This window comes from Hetaerina americana, unplaced genomic scaffold (genome assembly GCF_022747635.1).
Source record: "Hetaerina americana unplaced genomic scaffold, ioHetAmer1.1.p SCAF_1290, whole genome shotgun sequence".
Classification (NCBI taxonomy): domain Eukaryota; kingdom Metazoa; phylum Arthropoda; class Insecta; order Odonata; family Calopterygidae; genus Hetaerina; species Hetaerina americana.
Genome location: NW_027286393.1, coordinates 1 through 23994, shown reverse-complemented (window position 1 = coordinate 23994; position 23994 = coordinate 1). Strand labels below are relative to the sequence as shown.

Sequence of the window (23994 nt, the reverse complement as noted above, 5' to 3'; positions counted from 1 at the left end):
CATTATGTGAAGGTAACCCTTGTTATCCATTATTGAAATAGAAAGAAAGACTCGTACTTTTCCACAGATTTTATTATATGGCACGACGCGTTTCACCGACTTGCGGCATCATCAGGTACGACCCTTGTTGTCCATTCTTATGTAAACCAGCCAAACTAGTTAGTTAACCTGTTACAAATTAGACACTTCTGTACAAATAAAATACTTCATTAGCTGGCTCATGTATAATTGCTGATTCTTACCTCACTAATAGACTAAATGAAGTCTATATAAACAGATGATAACTATTTAAAATGTATAAATACTTAAACTATGGAAAGGTACATTATGTATAATATAGTGAGCAATTGATGTGTAATATTCATGCAAAAACAATTATTTATAAACAAAATGATGTTACAAACTGATGTTTATATTTATGGTATTGATACATGCTTATTTGAAACTAATTCTAAGTATTTACAATAGTCATTGATGCATGTAAATCAATCACTAGTATAACAGTATAATTTAATTCGGCTCTTTCATAATTTCAGAGAAAATTTTAACAACAAAGAACCAGTACGCATTTAACCGGGGACAATAAAATACTATTATTCAACTACAGCAGATTTAACAAGTCGTGGTGAAAATCCCAAGTTTTGTTTTGAATGTATTCAAAGTTAAATTAAAGAAGTTACCTTGGGTAGTTCTGGAAAGTGTTTGCCTTTGTCTCTTTGGTGGAGACCTTTAAAAGTACCTTGACCAAAACCAGCCTATATCAATTTTAAACAGACTTAGTTTATTTTGATGCATTCACAAGGCAATGCATTTACCCAAAAAATATGTTCACATTACAGACTGGGTTACATAGAAGAACAACAGTTTTTTAAGAAAAGTTCATAGTTTATCTTAATTGGCTACAATCTTGCTCATTTTTGCTGTAGATATTATGTTCGTAATTCATTTGCCCCAATTAGCAATACCCATCTGCTACTTCCTGCTCATCACATAAATTATAATGACTCTTTACATGAAATGGGAATTGTATATAATATATAATCATAAACAAACTCACAAGCCAAAGATAGAAACAACACAAAAACACTTAAATGGATGAGGTAGGGCTTTGGTAATACAAGAAAAAATATTCGAGAAAGATCTACTATTCTTCTGGTGAATTATGTGTTATTTGCTATTATGTTGCAGAAATTAATCCCACAGGTCCATAACGTGGCCCGCAATTCCAGAAAGATTTGACTAAGTACTGTCGTAAAATGCAATTTCTCCCATGGAGAAAAGGACCCACTCTCTGGATTGATGTGATAACTTTTCCCATCTGAATTTTTGGAAATTTGCTTCACGAGCAATGAACTTGGGCTGGGAGACTCATTTTCTATGAGAGATTTATCCTTCTCCTATATTGGGAGAAAGAATTTACAGACCTAGGTTATGAGAGACTACTCTTATGGGAGGTATGGAAGCACATTTCATGGGAGAAACAAGTTTTAGACTTAGGCTCCTGGAGAAATTTTGAAATGAAATACCCTTTTAAGAAATATGAAGTCTATCCAATGATGTTGACCTAAATTTGAAAGTGATTTCATTCACTAGAGCACAATAGGACTTCCACAAAGGTGTAAATCTCATTCCTGCTTAGGAATTGGAGCTGCCAGTTAGTAACTAACATCCTGTCACAATTCCAGAGGGAAGATTAGCTTTGAACGTTTTAAATGGGCATTACTGGTAACATGTGATGCTTTTATTTTCTAATTCCCAGCTATAGAATCTGCTTGTGCTACTGAATTATATTATCCTTCTAATCCTTCATATCATTAATTATCTGGTCTCAGAAATTCTCTTCCTGAAGACAAAATGCTATGATACTATTTTCTTTAAAGGTTCATTTTTATCCCGGTATTGATACACACTTATTTTAAACCATCCAATGTGAGTGAAATATTTATACCTCCTATTGATGTTTTAATTTATATGTAAACCATTGATCAATAAAAAGTACTTAGGGAATTACTTATTTTGTTGAGGTTCTTTTTGTGTGCAATTCTCATTTTATCATGATTCTACTTCAGTGTTAATATTATTTATTTTTGCATATTTAAGTTAATGCCCTAAAAGTTCATTTTACTATATTAATGCACAAAATCTTTCACAAGGTTAAATTTGACAAGAAACTGTTGGATTTTGACTATGGGGAAGAGGAAGATGAAGATGGTGGCAACCAAACAAATTCATCTGACAACCTGCAGCAGCATCATCAGCCATTGGCACCTCAACAGCAAATTTCAAATTCCGCATCAATAGATTCTTTGGGAAGGTATGTTATTTAATAATTTTTCTCCATTCATAAGATAGTGTTCATGCTAATTGAAGACTTAAATGATGAAATTCATATTTGTTTCTTTTTAACTTGGGTGAATCTTTATTTTGTATTGGCATCTTTTGCATGATACAATATTGGGAAGGAAGTCTCTTCCAAGCATTAACTTTTTTATTTGGATTTGCCCATAAATTTATCCAAAATAAAAAATAATTGTCTGCATTAAATTGATTAAAATATGTTTTGAGCACTCATGACAGTTTTTCCCACGTAAGCTATGTTTCATCTACTGTGACCATTGCTGAAATGCAAATGATGTTTTTAATACTGGAATAATCACTTAGGAGGCATTTCCCTCATGTATAACCTGTTTTACCCTAGAAAATGCCAAGAGAGGTACTTTTCTCTTGAATTCTATGACAGGATTTTATCTCAATAAAAAAGTCTTGGGGTATTTATTTTAAACTGTAGCTGATATAATATGAATATATGACCATTTTATGTCATTAAAATGCATTGGAACAGAAGTCAAGGAATTATTATTTCTATTTTGCCCTATGATAAGAAAAATATTTAATTTGTTTTTGGGATGTGTAATTGTTCCTGCAATTAACAAATGATGATATTTAGCTTCAGATAAACAGATGGCTCATGCTGCAAATATTACTATTGGGTTCCTGCATTAAGTAAGGATCCAAAAAGTGGTTGCCAAAACAGTGTTACATGTGAACTTTATTTACCACACCCTCCCAACATATTTTTCTGGATGACCCCTAAATATGACATGTTAGATGGGAACACAATAAATATCAGGACTAGACATTTCCAACGTTTTGTTTATCTATAATAATGATGTTAGCCAGAATCCAAAGTTCAGTCATGTAGAAGAACCCGAAGTACTGGATAAAAATTATTTGAAATTTGGCATTCATCTGCTATTTAACTAATGCATCAGTTTGCTTTATTTTTTTGCGTGGTGGCTCAAGCTCTCATGGTATGCTGCTTTCCATGAAATGGCATCCTTTGGGGTAAAACTTGGCAACTCTATTGACCATCATCCACCCAGTGTCTTGCAACTTCATGCTAGAATTTTTTATAGACAATTTGTTTTCCATTGAGCTCCAAATGCACCCTAAAAGAGTTGGATAGGGCACTGTTCAACAAATATAGCGCTGTCTTCTTTGATCACGTCATTGTCTCTCTCATTATTGTGCAATGTGTGTTTCTGTTTGAGGGTCTAGTGTCCAGTAGTCACTTCTTCTGTCTTAATGCACAGGCCCCATATGAATAATCTATTCTAAAAAATTTTCATTTCTCAAATGGTTATGTCATGCCACTTCAATCTTTTAGGAGATCAGGTTAAAAGCAGAATACTACATAAACCCATATTAATACGTGGATTACCGCTTGATACTGGTGACAAAAACAAAGTATTAATACATGAGCGGACCACTAAGTGTTAATCAGACAAATATTTTATGTAGACTTCCCTAGGCACGAAAAGCATTTATTATGAACCCAACTATGTAGAAAGTTAGTGAGAACCTCAGAAGACCTTATTTTCACATGTTAAATGATCAAATCCCTTTTTACATTCAATAAGTTCTGAAATGATCAAACTTTGAAATGCTGAATCTGAGAATGTATAGCGGTGCTTTAATCCGGACAACTTTCAATTTGAATTTCCCGCCATATCGTAGTTCCACTGGAGGTCACGATTAGCATTCTTGAAAGCCGTAGGCATCTAGTAAACGGTCATTACCTCAAAATGGCTGAGACGTCACGTACATGTGCGGAGTACAATAGAAGAGCCGATATTGTCAACAGTTTTCATGCTAGGCGGTCGCCCATTGAAATAGTTCGATTCTTCGGGTACTACAGATCAACTGTTTACGATATTGTGGCTAAGTAAAATGCTTCGGAGAAGTATGGGGAAGGTTTCACTAACCCAGTGAGGAAACCTCATTCGAGGAGATGCTTGTCACGAACTGCGGCAGACGTCAAGAAGGCTCAGGTGCTGATTTCAGAGGTCCCAGGCCGATCACTGAGGAAATTGGCATCAGAATTGAATGCTAGTGAGCAAACAATGCATTGGATGGCAGAGGAGGACCTACAATCCAAGTTGTCCATAAAAAAGGTGCGACACATGCTGTCTGCGGCTGCCAGACCAAAGCAGATTATTCGCTGCAACCTGCTATTGTGTTATCAAAAAAATGAAGCTATCGGGCAAATCAGATTCTTATCTGATGAAAAATTTTTTACCATTAACGGGAAGCTCAGTGGGATAAATGATTCGTGGCTCCCTGAGGACAGCTCCTAGGTGTTGTGTCCAGTGAGGGTGATATCACAATTCTTTGAAAAGGGGCAAACTATCTCCAAATAAGTATCTGCAAATTTTGAAGAATGCCGTGAAATTGTGTATGGTAACTGCGGCCTCGGGGAGACAATATGTCTTTCAACAGGATGGTTCACCAGATCATACAAGTCATTCACTGCAAAACTGGCTCTCAGATAACATTTACATGTTCTGGTCAAAGGAGTTCTGACCCCCGCATAGCCCAGACTTCAACCTCCTTGACCATTATGTTTGCAGCGCAGTCGAAAGAGTTATCAATAAGTCAAGGCATCCTAGTGTTGCCTCTCCATGCACCGCTATCGTAGCCGTCTACGCAAATATGGACAGCGCTGTTTTAATGATAGCCTGCGATCGATTAGGGACAAGATTAGTGGCGGTCATTGCAGCTGAAGGGGGTTACCTTGAGTAATGTTACTCATGACAGATACCACTACTTGTATGTAAAAGGATTTTTGTTTGTATTTTTTAAATAAATTTGCTTTTAAACAAAAGTTTCAGTTACCTGGATTTAAGAGTTGTACCCAGTAGAACATTCTCAGACTGTAAATTTTAATGCACTCAAATTCATCGTTTGAAATTAAAATGGGTCCATTTATTTTACGTTACTTAGTAAAGAACACCAGAAGAGGAGGATTTGCAATAATTTATTGTTGGCAACTTGTAATTAATTAGCCTCAGAAATAAAATTTTCACTTTTTTTCAGTATACTTTCCAATCCTGAAGTTCTGCGCCAGCTACATCATCTTCAACAGACAATGTCTGCTTCACATGGCACTAAAAATGTAATTGAGTCGGTGAAAGGCCCTGGTGTCCCACAGCAAGTTGTAATGGATGCAAATGCGGTGGCAGAAGCTGTAGAGAAAGCTCGGAAATTGCAAGAAATGCAGCAGCAGGAAGAAGAGTTTGATAAACACCTTGCACAAACCATACCAGTGAGTAATCTCATTCATGTTTGAAATTTTAGGCATTCTACAAAATTATTTGGAGTCTGAGTTTCCACTGTTTAAATAATCTGTGAAATCGTCAATTATTTTTTGATGGTTGCACAAAAACATGGTATATCATCCATTATCCCATGGCATTTTAAATGGTAAATTGTAAAATAAATATCCCTATAAAGAAATATCACAAAAATACAGTTTAGTATTTATCATGATAATTATAATTAATATTTACTTGCTATTTCATTTGAGGTTCCATGTAACATGCAGAATGCCTAACAGTAACGATGACAAAAAATATTCGGTCAAGGGGGTTATTATGAATAAGAGATTAGAATCCCTCTTCTAGGTGGAGTATTGCTCTATCCCACTGTGATACTCCATCTACTGCCATTATGAGTTAGAGGGTCCGAGTCTCACCTCCAGTGGGTGTGATCATTTTAGTGGTCTGATTTTTATTTGTGAATATCATTGCACTCATATGGTCCAAAAATATTAGCCAATTTTGAGTCTTATAATGGCAGACAAAATGGTATGCTGGAACTTTAAAAGAAATAGGTATGCATTTATTATTGTTTTGGTAAAAAAGCTTCACGTGACCAAAATATCTAATTAACATGTATTAAATTGTTGATTAACAGAATGGTGGAGAAGAGTGAAATATTTTGATTTCTTAAAAGAGAAAAATATTTTCAGTCAAAAAAGCCAAATAAGGTGAAATTTAATATGACCTGGGAGCATTAAATGTCTCTTATACTGTCCATCATAGACATTTCACTAAGAAATTTTCTGGGAAAAATAGGGCATCATATTGAAGCTCTTCAACTGCTATGGTCCACTGAAGTCCATAGAATAATGAATAAAACAAAATAATGGTTCATGACAGATTGCACTCTCTGTCCTTATGATTTCGTTTATCTATCCATTGCACCACTTCATGTCACTGTGACAGGTGTGGTGGGAAAATTAACGGTAAATGTTTTTACTAGTTTCAAAAGTATACATTTGATTGGATTTTATGTTTTATCTAAGGGAGAGACTGCATTTTCCATGCACCTACCCGTGTTTGGATAAATGAGAATAGACAATGTTGGTAAGGTGGTTTTACATCCATGTCAATTTTGTAAACAAGTTACATTGAGATTCTTACGGCCTTTTCTAAGACTGACTATAAAAGGTCCGTCCCAAAAGTAATAGGACCGAGTCAACAAAAAACAAATGCCAGAATTGATATATTCACTCAAAAGCCTTAGAATTAGCACTCATATGCATCCATACACAGCCAGCAGTGGGTTTTCCACACCTCTTACATCCTCTGGAAGGTGGCGCCTGGATTGCTGCTAAGCTCCCTCATCACGGCCTGTTGTATCGCTTCCACTGAGCTGTGGTGAGGCTTTTCAGCATGGATTTGAAGTGGGGAAAGAGGAAGAAGTGTGGTGGGGCCGAATGGTTAAAAAGCTCTTGGCATATCTGCATCAAGTTTCCTTTTGTTCGTCAGAGAGCACTCATGGGACCAACTTCGCACACACCTTTCTCATGCCCATGTTATCGCTCACAAGTTGATACAAATCACTTACAGGAATGCCAAGTTCATCAGAAACCATTTGAACACTTAAACTGTGATTCCTGTCCAACAAAGCCTCCACTCTTGCAAGATTTTCATCCCTTTTTGGGGTAAAAGGGCATCTGAGAGTTCGGCCTCTTCATCTTCTTCTCTACTTTAATAAAAGAATTTGTGCCACTCAAAAACACCCTATCTACCCATGGCGTTATCATCATAAGATGCCTTGAGCATATCATGATTCTCTTTCTGGTTTGTTCCCAGTTTAATGCAAAATTTGATGGCGTAGCACTGTTCAAATAACCGGTTTATGGCCGAGTATAATGAGGCCATGTGATAGAGGTATTGCAAATGAATGATCTACACTCTTCAAAGGCTGGTAGCAAACTGTCACCAGCCTCCATCCTTTCCTGAGACTCAACTCCCTCGAATGCAGCCAGCTGAACCACCGCCCATCTGTCTGTATATGTGGGAAAAAATAAGTTAACTACTTTTGAGACAGGCCTTGTATTAAAAATATCTCCTTAAGCCTTGAATGGGCCCTTAACGGCTTTGTGAAATATTATTTATTATAGTCACAGTCAATTTTGTATGCATGCATGGACATTTAGTTGAAATACATACACATTTTGTAGTCACTGAGTCTTACCTTTTCAGGAGATCATTCTTTATTTTTTTAAATCTCACCAAAGGTCTTCATCGTACAGATGATTTGGCATTGCATTAAAAATACTTTGGACTCACTACAGCAATTCCATCCCCCTCAAATTTGCTGCAATATTTTGGAATATCTCAGTTATACCTTTATTGTTTACACACTACAAGGTTGGTCCCAGAAGTACCCAACCCAACAAAGAGAAAACAAAAATTTTGGAAAAAAAATGTATTTATTTTTCAACATCTCCTTTCAACTCTATACATTTTTCCCAGCAATGTTCAATAAGTTCAATACCCTTTTTATATTGAGAAATGTCTTGCTCCTCAAAATAGCCATTAACTGCCATCATCACTTCTTCACGGTTAGAAAATCTTTGATCACCAAGCCATGTTTACAAGTTTGAAAACAGGAAATAATCCGAGGGGGCTAAATCTTGCAAATAGGGTGCATTAGGTAGCAATTCATACTTGAATTCATGAATTTTGGCCATTTCAATAATGGATTTGTGAGCTGGTGCATTGTCTTGATGAAACAACACTTTCTTCTTAGCCAAATGCGGCCGCTTTTCTTGATTTCTTCGCTCAAACATTGCAATAAGTTAGCATAATACTTGCCGTTGATAGTTTTTCCTTAAGATGGTCAATGAAAATTATCTCACGCGCATCCCAAAAAACTGATGCCATAACCTTGCCTGCAGATGAAACGGTATTCACCTTCTTTGGAGGCAGTTCTCCCATTTGAATCCATTGTTTTGATTGTGCTTTTGTCTCAGGTGTGAAGTAATGGACCCATGTTTCATCCATGGTCATGAAACGGCACAAAAATTCTGCTTTGTTGCGGTGAAACTTTGCTAAACACTCAAGTGACACATCTTCATGACACTGGTTTTGCTCAAGTGTGAGCAAATTCAGCACCCATCTTGCACACAGCTTTCTCATGTCCAAATTTTCAATAAATATGCGGTGTACTGCACTTTTTGAAATGCCTACTATGTCTGCTAGCTTGTGTACTTTCAGTCGATGATCATCCAGTATCACTTAGTGGATTTTCCTAACCGTTTCTGGAGTCATCTCCCCATTTGGTCGACCAATGCTATGCTTGTCTTGACAGCATGTATGGCCTCATTTAAACTCTGTTATCCAATATTTTACTGTTGTAAGCAAAGGAACAGACCCACCCAGAGTAGAATCCAGTTCAGCTTTGATATTGTTTGGGTTGAGGCCTTCCAAATAAAAGTATGGTATCACATAATAATGACCAATTTTTTCCATTTTCAAAAAAATCACTGAAAACGTTAACTATTGATGGATGCCAAAAAATTACTAAAAAACATGGCATCTTCATAGTTGTAACATATGCTTTTTGAATGTGTTTTAATACAGTGATTTTTCCAATGACTACCGCCATCTCTAGGTCAGGCCGGGTACTTATAGGACCACCCATTTATTTCAATCCACTTTCAGTGTCTTAAACTTGTTTTTATGGTAATTTTCTTTTGCTAAATCATACCGCATTAAGCCTGATGAAAGGGCAGGATTTTCAAGCAATCTGTGTTCTGTAATCATATTCATTTGATTCTTCAGCTCATCCACATGTTCATCTTGTTTTGTCTGAATGCACATCCAAAACAGTAAATCAGCTTCAACTGAAGCTAAATAATGTACATATCATTTACACATGCCAAATTTTTTATATTACAAGTTTGATAGCATGTAACCTGCAACATAGGGTATCAAAACAATGCTTTCTGAACTCCAAAGCTTGGTGTTTTATGTAAATCCCTTACTAAATAATGTTGACAGAAATCAGGGATTGTTCTTGATTTTATTTTACATTAGGTAGTTACTTATGTAAATCTAATATATATGCTGATACATCAGTGCATATATATATATATATATATATATATATATATATATATATAATATATATATATATATATATATATATATATATATATATATATATATATATATATATATATATATATGTGCATATATATCAGTGCATATATATATACAAGGCTTTGCTTGGATGCCTTTATTAATTTAATTACAATATTTATTGATTAAAAGTAATGTTAAAACCTTTGATTTGGCACTGCACAGTAGTTTTCCAAAGAATAAATACGGAACTAGTCACATATCTGAACACAGAAGTAGTTCACAAATTCTTCAAGTTCATTTTATAGGGGAATAGGTAATTATATCTAGTTGTAACAGCATAAAGATGATAAGGTAATAATTACAGTTGCTGGATAATCAGTGGTATTTCACAGAGAATGTCACAAGAATAGATTTGGCAACTCAATATGATGAACACATGAATAAATACCTAAAAAATTACACAAACAGTTTTTCGCTAACTCATCATTACTTATTTCTAAGTGGTTATTTACATTCCACATACATGTGTGTCCTTTCGTGGATTTATGCTAAGCATAAACTTTTTGTTTCATGTATTATTTCTCACATCAACACCCTTCAGGGAATCACCGTTACTTTTCATGGTACATATATGTGGAAGAAATGGTTAAAGAAGCATGGGATGAAAGTTGGTGGATAATTCATTAAATTAGGTTTGTAGTTGATGAATCTTTAGTTTGTCAGTCAGCCAAGGGTTGCAGCCATTGCCGAGTTGATTTAAAAGTGAGTGAAATAGGAATGGGATGAAAATTAATGTAAACCAAGATTTTCAAGACAAGTTGAATATTAAAACAGGAGTTCATAAGCTGGAGCAGGTGAACAGCATATCTTGGTATCATTTTGGTCATAGGTCAAAGTATTAATAACAGAAGAACTGTATTATGCAAAGGGACTTTTGCAGGGAAATTGATGACTGTGCATTGAGTAAGGATTTTAAGGAAATAATCGCTAAAACTTTGAAATTTAGTGTGGTTTTGTGCATAGCAGAAAACTGGTCATTAAAGCATGATGATAGGCACAGAAATGTGGGTGTGAAGAAGGATGAAAAGGGATAATTGTACAGAAAGGAAAACAAATAGAGTGCTAGACATAGTACAAAAGGAGAGAGGATTGTTGGGTGAAATCCAAAGTTGATGGGAAAGGTGGATGCAGTGTATTAGGATTGGCAATGGGCTGTTGAAGACTGTGATGGAGTGGAGAAATTAAGCAAGCAAGGAAAGCGTAGAAATTGTATAAGTGTGTTGGCGAGATTGAGGAGTGGAAGTTTGAGGAAATAAAGGAGAGCTTACAGTGGTGTCGGATATGAGGCTCTTTGTTAGAAGAGACAGATAAATGTATCTTTATTTCATTCTTTAGTTTATTTCCATCCAATTCATAATTTAAATGGTAGAATACAGTGGAACCTTTCATAACAAGCTCCTCAGATAATGAGTAATTTCAATTAAGAGCAAAATTATTATGCTCAAAAATAACTCTAAGCGTGTGACATTTCCCATAACAGGTAATGAGGAGGGGGGGGTGCCCAGGGTAATTGCGTAGGCTTTTTACATATGTGTTAGGACAAGTGTTACCAGAATTGTAGTGTGTCGCTGCTGATTACACATTTGTCCAAACTTGTGTTCAGGCATGTTATTTGTGACATTTCATGCTTAGTTAAATAATATTTGTGGATAGTTTTAATAATGTCTCAAAAGAAAAAGCTGCAGGAAGACAGTCATTAGAGAATTAAAAAAAACAATAGAAATTAAAAGTGAAATTATTCGATGTAAAAAACCAGCCACAAGGTGTCAGTGTAGCTGATCTATAACACACATACAATCAATTGACATCAACGATTTGTACTATCCTCCAGTAAAAGAAAAAACTGGCTCTTTAAGAGCTTAGTTTACATTGCATTTCACAAGAAGATATTTTGGAGGAGAGTTTGTCCGAGGAGGAGGAGGTAACAGCAAACAACAATCATCTAGCAAAATAAGAGAAATGCTGGAAGCGCGGGAAATTGTTGCATTGTACATTAAGAGGCATCACCATGATATGTCAGTTTTTATGTGGTTTACAAATTTATATGATGACAATGCTTGTATTTTCTTCGGCAAAAACAAATATATCTCAACAGTTTTCAAGTATAAAAGAATTAGGTATGTATCATGAATAATAAACTAATTATTTTAATTTGTTTTTTTTTTGCAAATCTAAGTCATATTCCAGGTTGGTTCATTCCACAATAGAGGAAGAGATGGAGACTATAACTCTCTGTTGCATTGTATATTGAGAAGCATTGCCCTAATAAGACTGGATTTGCGTGCTAAGAATTTACTTACTGGTGATGCTATGTTAAAATTTAAAAAAAAAATGAAATCTTTAAAAACAAATCTCTCTTCTAAAAATGAATTATGAATGTATCATAAATAATAAACTAATTATTTTGGTTCCTTTTTTTATTGATGAATTGAATATGCATTCCACGATAGAGGAAAAGGTGAACGTGAGCCATGATCCTAAATGTCTATATAATTTTCGTTGAATAAACCTTATATAAAATTTTGTTTCAGCATGGAATGCATTATTGTATTTTGCATTACTTTTTATGGAAAAAAATTATTCACTAAATGAATGTTTCTTTATATGAGAAAGTTTGCGGAACTGACCATGCCCGTATTATGAGGTTCCATTTTACCTGTAATAATATTAGAGGTAGTTGTGACTGAGTTCCTCTTGGGAATATCATTGCCTCATCAATCAGCCTCATGATTTTGTATACAAGTAAATAATACTCTATAGAAAGCATATGGCATTATCACCAAACTAGGTGTAAAGTGGCATAAAATCTTCTAACTGTGCTGTAATATTTACTTTATCCCATTGTAATTATCTGGTTTTCTCTTGTTTTTCCAGAATCTACCTTTTGCTTCAGAGTGTGAGCTTAAACCTCCATCAGCTCTACTTCCTGGGTCAGAATTGTCTGTAGGTTCAGCAACCAGTCTATCGATAACGGTTGGTCCCCAAGGAAATACTCTCATACCTGGAGCAGTGAGGATGATGGGAGCATCTGGTGGTTCCATCACATTTCCTGCTTCTTATTCGACATTAATGGGTGCCACTGCAGGAGCTTCAGGTGTTGCCCCACCACCTGGTTACTTGAACACAGTGGCAGCTGTTGCCGCCCCATTGATGGCCCCTGCTCCTCCACTTGGGGCCCTTGGGGATGGTCATCCATTAAGTAGAGTAGATGGTTCCATGGTTGAAGGAGATACTTCAGAGGTTGTTGATCTAACTGATGGGTAAGTTATTGACTGTTATGCTTTTGGAAAATTAGAATAAAATCTTAGAGCTAGTCGGGAAAGTGACGATCTATTCTTAGAAAATGTAAAAATAGAACTCTCCATTATAAGAGGGTAGGCTGAAAACTAAGGCACACATGCTGGTAGACCACAAACAAAATGACCTTCAGAAGCATTCCTGGTGGCATGTGGAAGTAAAACTCCCCCTCAACATGCATGCACAGGTTTGAGGTCATTTCATTCATCCAGTGAATTTCAAGAAGCGGAAGTATTGATATGTGTTCTAGTGCTATGTTTACGTGATTTAAACAGCGTGCTGTATTGAAGTATTAATTGCTGAAAAAGTGACTCCTACTGAGATTCATCATTATTTAAAGGCTGTTTATGGTGGCTATGCTGTTGATAGGTTACTTTAATTTAATGGGTAGTTAAATTTCCTGGTTGTGACCCTGGAAAACCCATAATTGTTGATGAAACACGCAGAAGATGTCCATTCACTGCCACAGATGATAAACATTCCAAACTCGCTGAAGATTTGATTCAAAATGACCAGTTAAACACTTAAAAGCATATTGCAATTCATATTGGAATATCCAAGGAATAAGTTTGTTGTGTTGAAGGCAGCCTGGTGCCAAATATCTTGCAAACATGACAATGCTCGTGCACACACCTCGCGCACAGCCGGAGAGGTTCTGCAAAACCTGAAATTTGAGCCAATTCCACATTATCCCCCCCGATCTTCCGCCTTGCAATTAGTATTTTTTTCCTCATTTAAAGAGACACCTAAAGGGTAATCATAACTCCTCGGATGATGAGGTGAAGGCAGCTGTCAAGTCCTGGATTCCAGAAAAGACAAGAGAGTTTTTCGTTGACGGAATGAAAAAATTTGTTACATTTTGGGAGAAACGTGTTAGCCTCAACGGTGACTATGTAGAAAAATAAATGTATGATTTTTGAAACTTATTAAATGTACTAAATGTATTGTTGCCCTATCTTACTATTTGTGTTTGTTTGCGCTCTACAAGCATGTGTGCATTACTTTTCAGCCTACCCTTGTCTGAGGAAAGTCATTTTGTCTTGGAATTTCCTTACTGTTATATTTTTACTGATGAAAGATATAACTTCAACCTTTTGAGACTACTCTTTTTTTTTCAATTCGAATTATTTGTGTAAATGATGCCCCATTCCATTTCATAGTTTATTATTTAACATATTGTGTTGTTTCATCATATCATTGAAAATTAGCAAATATTTTCATCACCACTATTACTGTAATGTTAGTGATATAAAGCATTTTCAAATTTTTTTTGTTTCACTTCTATTAGCATGTCAGTTGGCATTGAGTCAGGGTTGGATGACAGCAGAGACAGGAGCCGTTCTAGAAGTGGGTCAGTTAGTAGGAGTAGACGAAGAGGAGGCCGGGGAGGTAGAAGTCGGTCAAGATCTCCACGTGATTCCAGGAGAAGAGGAAGACGCTCTCGCTCCAGATCAAGATCACGTAGGCGAAGGTTAGACTTAATGGATAATTAAAGATAATGTGAATTACTCAATTAATTAATTATATAAATTTTATATTAAGACATATTTGTCTCAAATTTTTTTTAAGCTTTATTTTATGTCTTATTAGTCTTTTGATCTCTTCTATAGAGTATTTTAATTTCATTGATTTGTATTACTATGTTTTTTTTATTCCACGCTAACATTTTATGGCAAGGGAGAGAGATGAAATTCTGAAAATGAACTTTGATAAAATATTAATGTTATTTATTTATTTATTCAGTATAAGTCCGAAAACAGCGCATTCTGGCCTTTACATCGAACTATTAACAATGATAACAATGATCACATTTACAAACACCCAAGCCCTAGGTGGAGGAAAACTCACCCAGGCGGGAATCGAACCTGCGACCCTTTGAATGGCAGACGAGGACGTTACCCCGCCGCCACCGGGGTCGGCGATTATCTATTATATCTTTCTAGCTTTATTAGTGGTTATTACATTTCAATATCAGAATCATGATTAAAGAACTCTGAAATCCTCAATTAACAATAACAAAGAATTAAGTCAGCCTATTTCCTCTATTCAACAACTTGTGTAGTGACATTGTCTAATGATTAACCAAGTCCAGGAGTTCATAGATAACTCTTGAATAGGCTGATTATAACGTTTTAAGCTCTTAAATGGCTGTTATTATAAATAGCCCAAGGCTCATGGTCATGGCTTCTTCAACCTATTATTACCTAAACCAAAATTAAATATACAGGCATTTTGTCAATGTTGGAAATAATCCAACCATTTGTCCGACAGGTAAACCTCAAATTTACAAACTCCAAATTGACATTTTTGGTACCATAACGACCGCTCTTCATGTAATTAATTCAATGAAAACCTCAAGCCCTAATGTTCTATAAACCTGGATTTTTTGGTATCCTTGCTCTTGAGAATGATAACTTTAGTTTTTTCCCAGGTCTAATTCGTAACATTGTATATCTTTTTGTTATGTGGTGTGACAAAAGAAGTTAAGGTTTATTCATATTACAGTGGAACCTCATAATACAGGCATACTCCGTTCTGTAACCTTTCTTGTAAAGCAAAACACTTGTTTAGTGAAACAACTTTTTTCATATAAATTAATACAAAATGCTATAACGTATGGAATGTGGAAAAACATAAATGATGTAGGTTTATTCGAAGAAAATTAAGTATACATTGTTTGGGATCGTGGATAACATTCACTTTTTCTTCTATCAAGGAATGATGCAACCGGGAGTGCAAAATTTGTCAAAGCAAATTAGAAACAATATAAATTTTTTGTTATTTATGATGCATACCTAAATCCATTTTACTAGAAAGCAGACAAGGGACTTTTTTTTTATCGGCACTTCAAAATAGGTTAAAATGATACTCAGAATGATCATTAAATAAATTTATGGCATTCATTACTGCTGCTATATTAGGGCGATGTCTCGTACTTGTGGTATGATGCAAAAGTTTCCCATGACCTCTACATCTAATTGGACAACTGTTTTGGACTTAACGCTTCTCTAAGTCTCGTAAAATTAAAGCTCAAGAGATGGCCTTTCATTGCCTTGTGGTTGGCTAATTCATTCTCACTTACTGTTAAGGGCACAAATACCTGATCTGCCCAAAAAATACACGAACTGGTGCAATCTGGCATGACGCGGACTATGGCCTCACCCACTAGCGGTGCTAGTTGCCTGAGACTCAATGAGCCATCTGTGCTTGGTGGATCGTCAAGTTGTGCATATGGTGCCAGTTATTTTAGTTTCAGTTGTCCTTGTTTTTACTGTTTGTCCAAAATGGAAATTAACGAAATCACGGCGCAACGAATCATATTCAAGTTTTTTGGTGGAGTGTGGTAAAAGTTAAACGGTAATGACTGAAATGTTGACAGCTTTTTACGGGGATGATGCTCTGAAGAAAAATCTGTTTTCAAGTGAATTAAGCGTTTTAAAGATGGCCAACAAGATGCCACGGATGATGCAAGGCCGGGACAACCTACAAACACCTGTGTTGACGGCATCATTGATCGTGTGCGGTGCTTGTCTTTACCGATAGTCAAAAATCATCAGAAAAATAGCTGATGAACTGAATTAAGGAAAATCAACAGTGCACACTATTTTAACCGAGCATGAAGGATGGATCCTTCACCATGACAGTGCATCTGCACATTCAGCATTGATTTTTTGCCAGTTTCTGGCAAAAAATCCAATCACCATCCTTGATCATCCTCCTAATTCACCAGATCTCACCCCCTGCGACTTTTTCCTATTCCCAAAATGCAAAAATATGATGAGGGGACATCACTGGGAAGATGTGGACACCATAGAGCAAGAAACAACGAGAGAACTAAAAAGCCTGACTTCTGAGGTTCCTTAAATCAGTATAATATAAGATGGAATAAGTGCATAGCAAGGAATGGAGAGTACTTAGAAGGGGACAAAATCTATGTAGAATAAATTTTGCATAAAAAAGTTTATATGGCCTCAGTTACCTTATTTATTGAAGAGGGTAGTATGGGTTTGACTCTGCATTTTCTTCCTGGAGATAACTGTCTTGTCACAATTAAAAGTAAATTTTGGCGGGTAATCCTTAGAACCTATGACCATTTTGAAGTCACCAACTGGATGGTATGGAAGTTCTCTGCTGCCTTTGACTCAGAGGTTGCTGCTTCACCATGCCTCTTAATGTCGTGGATGAAGGTTTTTCTCGTTAACTTCTTGAACTACAATCCCTTAAATATTTGTTCGGCCATTGATGATCCTGACATCTTATTAACGAGGCATAAACCACTTTCCCCTTTCCTCAATATGCCCGTCATGTTTGGGACCACTAGTTGTGTTCTCTTTGCTAATTACTTGCTCTGCAAAGGGCACGTTAAGCAAGGGTTCACCATATTTTATAATCTTATTATCTTGTAAGTTGGCATCCAAAATTATGTGAATGTAGTATTTCTTCTTCAATTGTCTCTCTAGCAACTACAGTAAAACCCTGTATTGCGTTATTGAAGAGAAGGTTTTTCTGCTATTACTACAATTTTATCTGGTGCCATAAAATTTCTCACCATTTCATTGTATGAGGAACTCTTTTATTTGCACAATTTCATTTTCAGTTTACCCCTACTTAACATCAGTAGGTGCTTAAGCAGTTACTTATGTACATCAGTCTTTTTTAAAAAAACCTTCCCTGATTTTGTTTCATACATACAAGCTTTAAAGGAATAGGAGAGGAAAGTTATGTGAACAGTTCTAGCAAAAATTTTGAATTTGGTGGGCACTAGTGACGGAAATGTGAACTACTTGAACTTGTAATCTCAGTCTGCCAGGAAAAGATTTGTGAAAGAAGTAATTAGATTGTACAATTTGGAGTGGGCTATGTAATTTATGCAAGAACACCTGAGAGAGACTATTACTATAGCACATTAATTAACAATATGAGGAATGAAAATGGCTTTGACCCAAACATGAAGAAGGATAAAAAATGCAAGAACTGGTGACTGACTACTGACATCATTTGCATTGTTTCCAAGTTGACAGATATAATAGTGATTGGCCTCTGAATAATAAAAAGGATCGAAACTTGATTTATCAAATGAAAACTAACCTGGATTAAAAATAATTTTATTCTCCTGAAACAATTTTGAAGTGGACAACTGTGTGCATCACTTAAATCGCACGATAGTTCAGATTCTCATGTGAAGTTTTTCTCAAATTTCTCAGGAAAGTAAATTTTATCCAGCTTGACGAAGGAAATAAGAGGCGAAAAAACATCATTTCACTGTAGGGAAAAATAAAAATTCTGGAACAAGTTGATTCTCACAGTTAAAATTCTATTGATCTAGTGAACCATCTAAGACTGTGCGCTTCTTCAACGAACACAACATTGAAAAATCGTGATTTGATTCTGAAACATGCAAACGTGTGCAAGCCATTTGCCTTAAAAGAAAAAAACATGTGAAGAATTCCAAGAATAAAGAATTACTGAAAATGGTTTTAATTTGATAAATTGTTATATATCCCTGTGAATGGTGTCATCGAGTGAGAAAAAGTATTGCACATTCCCACATATTGGGAATAAAGGATTTCACAGCATCCAATGATTGGTTAAATAGGTTTAAAAAAAGGCACAATCTTATATACAAGGCTGTGTGTGGTGAAAGTACAAGTGTTGATGTCGAGGCTGTAACTCAATAGGAGATGTTAGATTTGGGTACACTTCTTGAAGGCTCTAGCCCAAAAGATGTTTTTTTAATGCACAAGAGATAGGGTTATTGTTTAATGTACTCTCAGCAAAAATACTGGGCTTCAGAAGGGAACAGCATCATGGAGGGGTACTGAGCAAAGAAATACTCATGGTTTTATTGATCAAAAATGCAGATAGAAGTGAGAAGCTTCAGCCACTAGTGGTTGGAGTGTGCACTTGTACAGGATGCTTTACACTACATACCATTGACTTGGAAGCAAGTAAGGAATTTTGTAATACACGACTTTAGGAAAGTAATTTTATGATGATTGTAATGCAGTAGTTCAAGTTGATGTCATTTATGATGGTGATGATGCTATAGACGATGAATTCGGTAATTAAGCATGCAAATTTGAAAATTCTCCTTTTCCCACTACTTCTATTTTCCTGCATTTTACAGACTTTTCTGTGGTCGCCATTAAAGCCCAAAAAAGGAGTTTAACTGTAATAGTAATTTGAGATGATTAGTTTGCCATTACAATTCTGAATATATTTGTACATTAGAATATTTTTCATTTCATGCTCACTTCTCAAGCAATGAAATGTTAAAAATCCTATAAAATCATAAAAATTAATAGCTATGGAGTCAAAACAACCAAATTTGTATAACTTTATGTATTAAAAGCAAGACTACATCAATTCATCTTGATTGTCTAGTCAAAAGAAAAATCGTAAAGATTAGTCCAACATTAAGTAATAAAGTACTATCCCATGGATGGCTGCAAGTGGTCCCTGGATTTCTGACTGTTTCCTTATGACCTATTATAATATAATGACACTTTCGTTTTATTTTGATCATAATACTATTTGATTGCATATGATAATTTAAAATCTACTGGTTGAGAATAAATTAGATTGTTTGATGAATTTTATTGTAAACACATTATATAATTTTAATATTAATGTAAAAACTGTTACAATTACTTGTTTTTCTGAATTAGGAACTCCTACTAGTGAGTGTTTTTTTTCTAATTAAGGCAAATGAATTTTATTCAGTATGTATTACATTTTTAAAAGTTAACTGTACGCAAATCATACAATCATAATAAAAATGCAAGCACTGTAAGTACAATTCCTAATTTTTACTGGTTTGGGAACTCTTTTCTAGGAAGTGTCTAATTCTAATTAAAGTTGGTGACCTTTTTTCTGTATGATTTATGTTGGTAAAATTCAAAATCAATAAGGAAACACCCCCATAGATGTAATAAGGGTTGTTAAAGCCGAGGTGGTTTTTTTACTTAGCTCTTATTAAAAATATAAATGCATCTCACTTTCTAACCTACTTGAAGCACAGATTTTTTTCAGTTTCACTTTGGTAACAACTGCATATTAGCTGGGTAAAAGGGATATAAACATGGAATGAATTAATAATCTATGTGTGGGTTGCGGTATTTCTGGGATAGAGACTACTGACCAGAAGACCCAGGTTCAATTCCTAGGAAAGCCTCACTGGGCATGCTCAGCTCTACCCAAGCTTCGTGATTATTTGGGTACCAGCCAGATCTTCTGGGGAATTTTTAACTTGTACAGGGAAAGAAACAGGCCCTCCTACCCTGAAATGTGAATTTCACATGCTGTTGGACTTAGTACTGGATAAACTTTACCATCACCTGCCAAACTGACCTTAGGGTTCATTACTGCTTATGGTTTTTTTAAATTCATGATGTATTCTTTAGGCACCAAAATATATACCTCACTCTTTTATATGCATTTCACTTTATCTTTCTAAATGATTTTCTATAACATGGTCTGATGTTTGCTTAATAAATTCAACTACAGGTCTCGATCTCGTGATAGAGAAAAGGAGAAAGAAAAGGAGAGGGAGAAGGAGAAAGAGAGGGAGAAAGAAAGAGAAAAGGAACGGGAGAGAAAGAAAAAAGGATTGCCACCGATTAAGAAGGAGCATTTAAGTGGTGAGTTCGGTTCTTTAAAATAATTAACTGGTAAACCAGTATTTAATGATTACCTCTCCATTTTAGTGTGCTAATTATTGTGCATTAATACTAATTCACTGATAAATTGAAATTACTGCCAACAAACAAGTTTTTATGCCTGGAAGATGGCTGACAGAAGATAGAAGAAACCAAAATGTTTTGTTACCTGATCAATATCTTCCTTCACAATTGTGACTCTTGAGTCTCTGTCATGCTAGATATGTATTGATATCTGCTCAATTTTTTATTTGAAAATTACTTTTCTCTATTAAATAATAAATATTAAAAACAATTAATGGCAAAAATATAATAGGATATTATTATTGTTACTCTACCAATAAGGGTAGGTTTTGGATGGACTTTTTACATTTAGACTGTGTGTTATGGTCCATGTTACTATGGAAGAAACTTAACTGTTGCAAGAGTAATATAGAGTTAGCAAAAGCAGAAAAGGCTGAAAAACTGCAATTTAATCAAATATGATAAAGAATAAATATAACAAAATTCGTAGTGCATGAAAAGAGTACATCACCTCTTTGGTGTTCCAAAAATAATCTAATCAAATGAATAAAGACATTGGTTTTATCTCCTCCCAGTTTGCAGTACAACTCTATGGGTGGGTCATCTTTCAAAACTGGTGCATCAAGAGGAACTGTCAGACACATTTGGAGAATATGGTGACATAGTATCAATTGACTTGATACCTCCCAGAGGATGTGCTTTTGTATGCATGAATCGCCGACAAGATGCATATAGGGCATTGATGAAACTTAAAAGTCATAAACTTCAAGGCAAAGCCATAACAGTAAGTATTTCGTTGAAAGTATATCAGTATCAAAATGTAATGTTCTCCTTACCTGGGATTTGAACCTAGATCCATTGAGTATCGTTTAAGTGCTTTAGCCAATTAAGCTATCTTGGAAATTCTATTACCCTTTGAAAGTTTTTGATTAACCGATTTTTACCCTTTGAAATTGATGCATTGTACAAATGCACATTAGTGAATGGTTCCATTAATGTAACGGTCGTGGCATCTCGCACCGTTATCTATATTTCTTAATTTTATGATTAATGATTTCAGTTCAGTTTAATTGAATGACACTGTTATTTATTCTGTATTAAATCATATTAATTCTTTGAATTTAATTGGTAACATTTCCTATAGAGTTTTTATACTCTTAGTTCACTTGGCAATAAAATACATTATAAAAGTTGCATAAATATATATATATATATAGTACAATACACAGTAACACACAATATAGAAACACAAAAAAAAAGAAGAACACTCGCACGTTATTTCTTGATATTTCGACGGAAACAATCCGTCTTCCTCTGAAGATATAGAAGTAAAAGATTTACTTCTATATCTTCAGAGGAAGACGGATTGTTTCCGTCGAAATATCAAGAAATAACGTGCGAGTGTTCTTCTTTTTTTTTGTGTTTCTATATTGTGTGTTACTGTGTATTGTACTATTCGGCACTTCCGTGTTACGTCTACGAAAGCATATATATATAAACAAACAAACAAATATATATATATACATAAAATACATATTTGTTCATAATCACATGTATAAATTATCTCAAAGCTTGCATGGGCTCCCGGTAAAGGTGTTAAAGGCAAGGAATGGAAAGACTATTGGGAGGTAGACCTTGGAGTTTCATACATTCCTTGGAATCGCCTTTCTCCTGAAGTGGATATGGATTCCCTTGAAGAGGGTGGAATGGTAGATGAAGAAACTGTGCCTGAATGGATGAAAGGTATGTTTTTATGTGTAGAATATATTAAAGAAAATTTTGTGAATTAAGATTTGGATGCAATGAATTGTCCATATAAATGTGAAATGATTATTTGTTCTCCTTTGCTGTGTTTTGTGTTGTGTTATCCAATTTGTGACCACTATGTGCTTTTATGGACTGCATTTTATTCAATTACTTTCTTGTTTAGCCACTCTTCAATTATGACGAGGTAATTTTAGTTTGTTTTTTTGGGTCATGTATAGCTTTTTTATTCAATTTTATTGAATGATGTTTCCTGCAAAATGCTTTCTAATAATTTCAAAACTAGTCCTGAAAATTAACCAATGGTTGCTTATTTCTCTACTGTTTGTTTCATTTTTTAAGTCATGATGAAATACGATCTGTAAATATTGCAATTAATTGCTCTTTTAGTTACAAAATTTTCATTTTAGGGAACTTATTATAAGTGCCAGCTTTCAATGTTATTTGTAATATTACTATAATACCTGTTCACCATAAGCTTATTCTATCATGTGCCTGGGATTTAACTTTTCTAATTGCCATTGCCAAGAGTATCTTATTTAGTTTATCATCACCAAGAAACTTAAAATCTATTCCCATGGTTGAAAATGATTTAAAGGGAATCGAGTTTCTCTTTAAGCAGTATTTAAAAAAATTTTAGCCTGCCTTTTTCCATTGACATGAAATATGTAGTGATTGTATGTACATTTTTATTTATTTATTATATTTTTCTGTCAGTCAAGCATGTGACATAGATTGTGGTCATAAAGATATTCAGAAAATGCAATAAGAACAATTCGAGAAAATACACTCTTTAATGAAATATTCCTGTCAATCCCCATAAAATTTAGATAAATACACTGAAAACTATGCATCTACCCTTACATGTAATGCAGCTGATGATAATAAATTATTGGTCATAAACTCATTCTCCCTGTATTAGCAATTGATTATTAGCTGCTTCTTAAGTTCAGTTTTCAATATTTTTACAGTGAGTTAATTTCTTGTATTAATTGGCAATTTGTCAATTATAAATGATGATGAATGACGGAGACCTTGGGTTGAAATAGCAAAAGACTGCTGAATTAAAATATATTGTCTCTTCCATTAGTGAAATAACAATGTACTAGGCAAAAATATACCTGAATTCATTTTTACAAGTAGTGCAAAGTAAAAAAAATATATATGCATGGTAAGGGGGAGAACTTTTCAGACCCATCGTATTTCATTTTGATCGTGTCTCTGGGTATTCCTTTGCATTCAGTGCCTCATTGAACGTATTTCATTCTGTCATCTGCTTTTTATATAGAACAAGGAGCATCACAGACAGCAACGCTCTTGCAACCACAAACAATGGGTTTGGGGGCAACTGTCAATGCTGCAAGTGGTGTCCCAGTACCAGCCAACCCCCAAAGTGCCCTTCCCCCTAGTTTTATTCCAATTCCTGAAGCAGTTGGAGCTGGTAAGTTTAGTTTCTTTGTTGCATTTAATTT

The 23994-nt window shown here is 34.9% G+C and overlaps 1 protein-coding gene across 1 annotated transcript; it reads left to right on the top strand.

Moving 5' to 3' along the window:
- Positions 1-2153: 2153 nt before the first annotated feature.
- Positions 2154-23963, top strand: LOC139686036 (SR-related and CTD-associated factor 8-like; the record flags this gene model as incomplete). The annotated part of the gene is made up of 8 exons (XM_071583129.1): positions 2154-2314; positions 5377-5605; positions 12654-13039; positions 14365-14547; positions 20583-20716; positions 21334-21542; positions 22330-22501; positions 23811-23963. Coding segments are annotated over 8 exons (1627 nt in total), but the record flags the coding sequence as incomplete, so codon positions are not given.
- Positions 23964-23994: the final 31 nt, after the last annotated feature.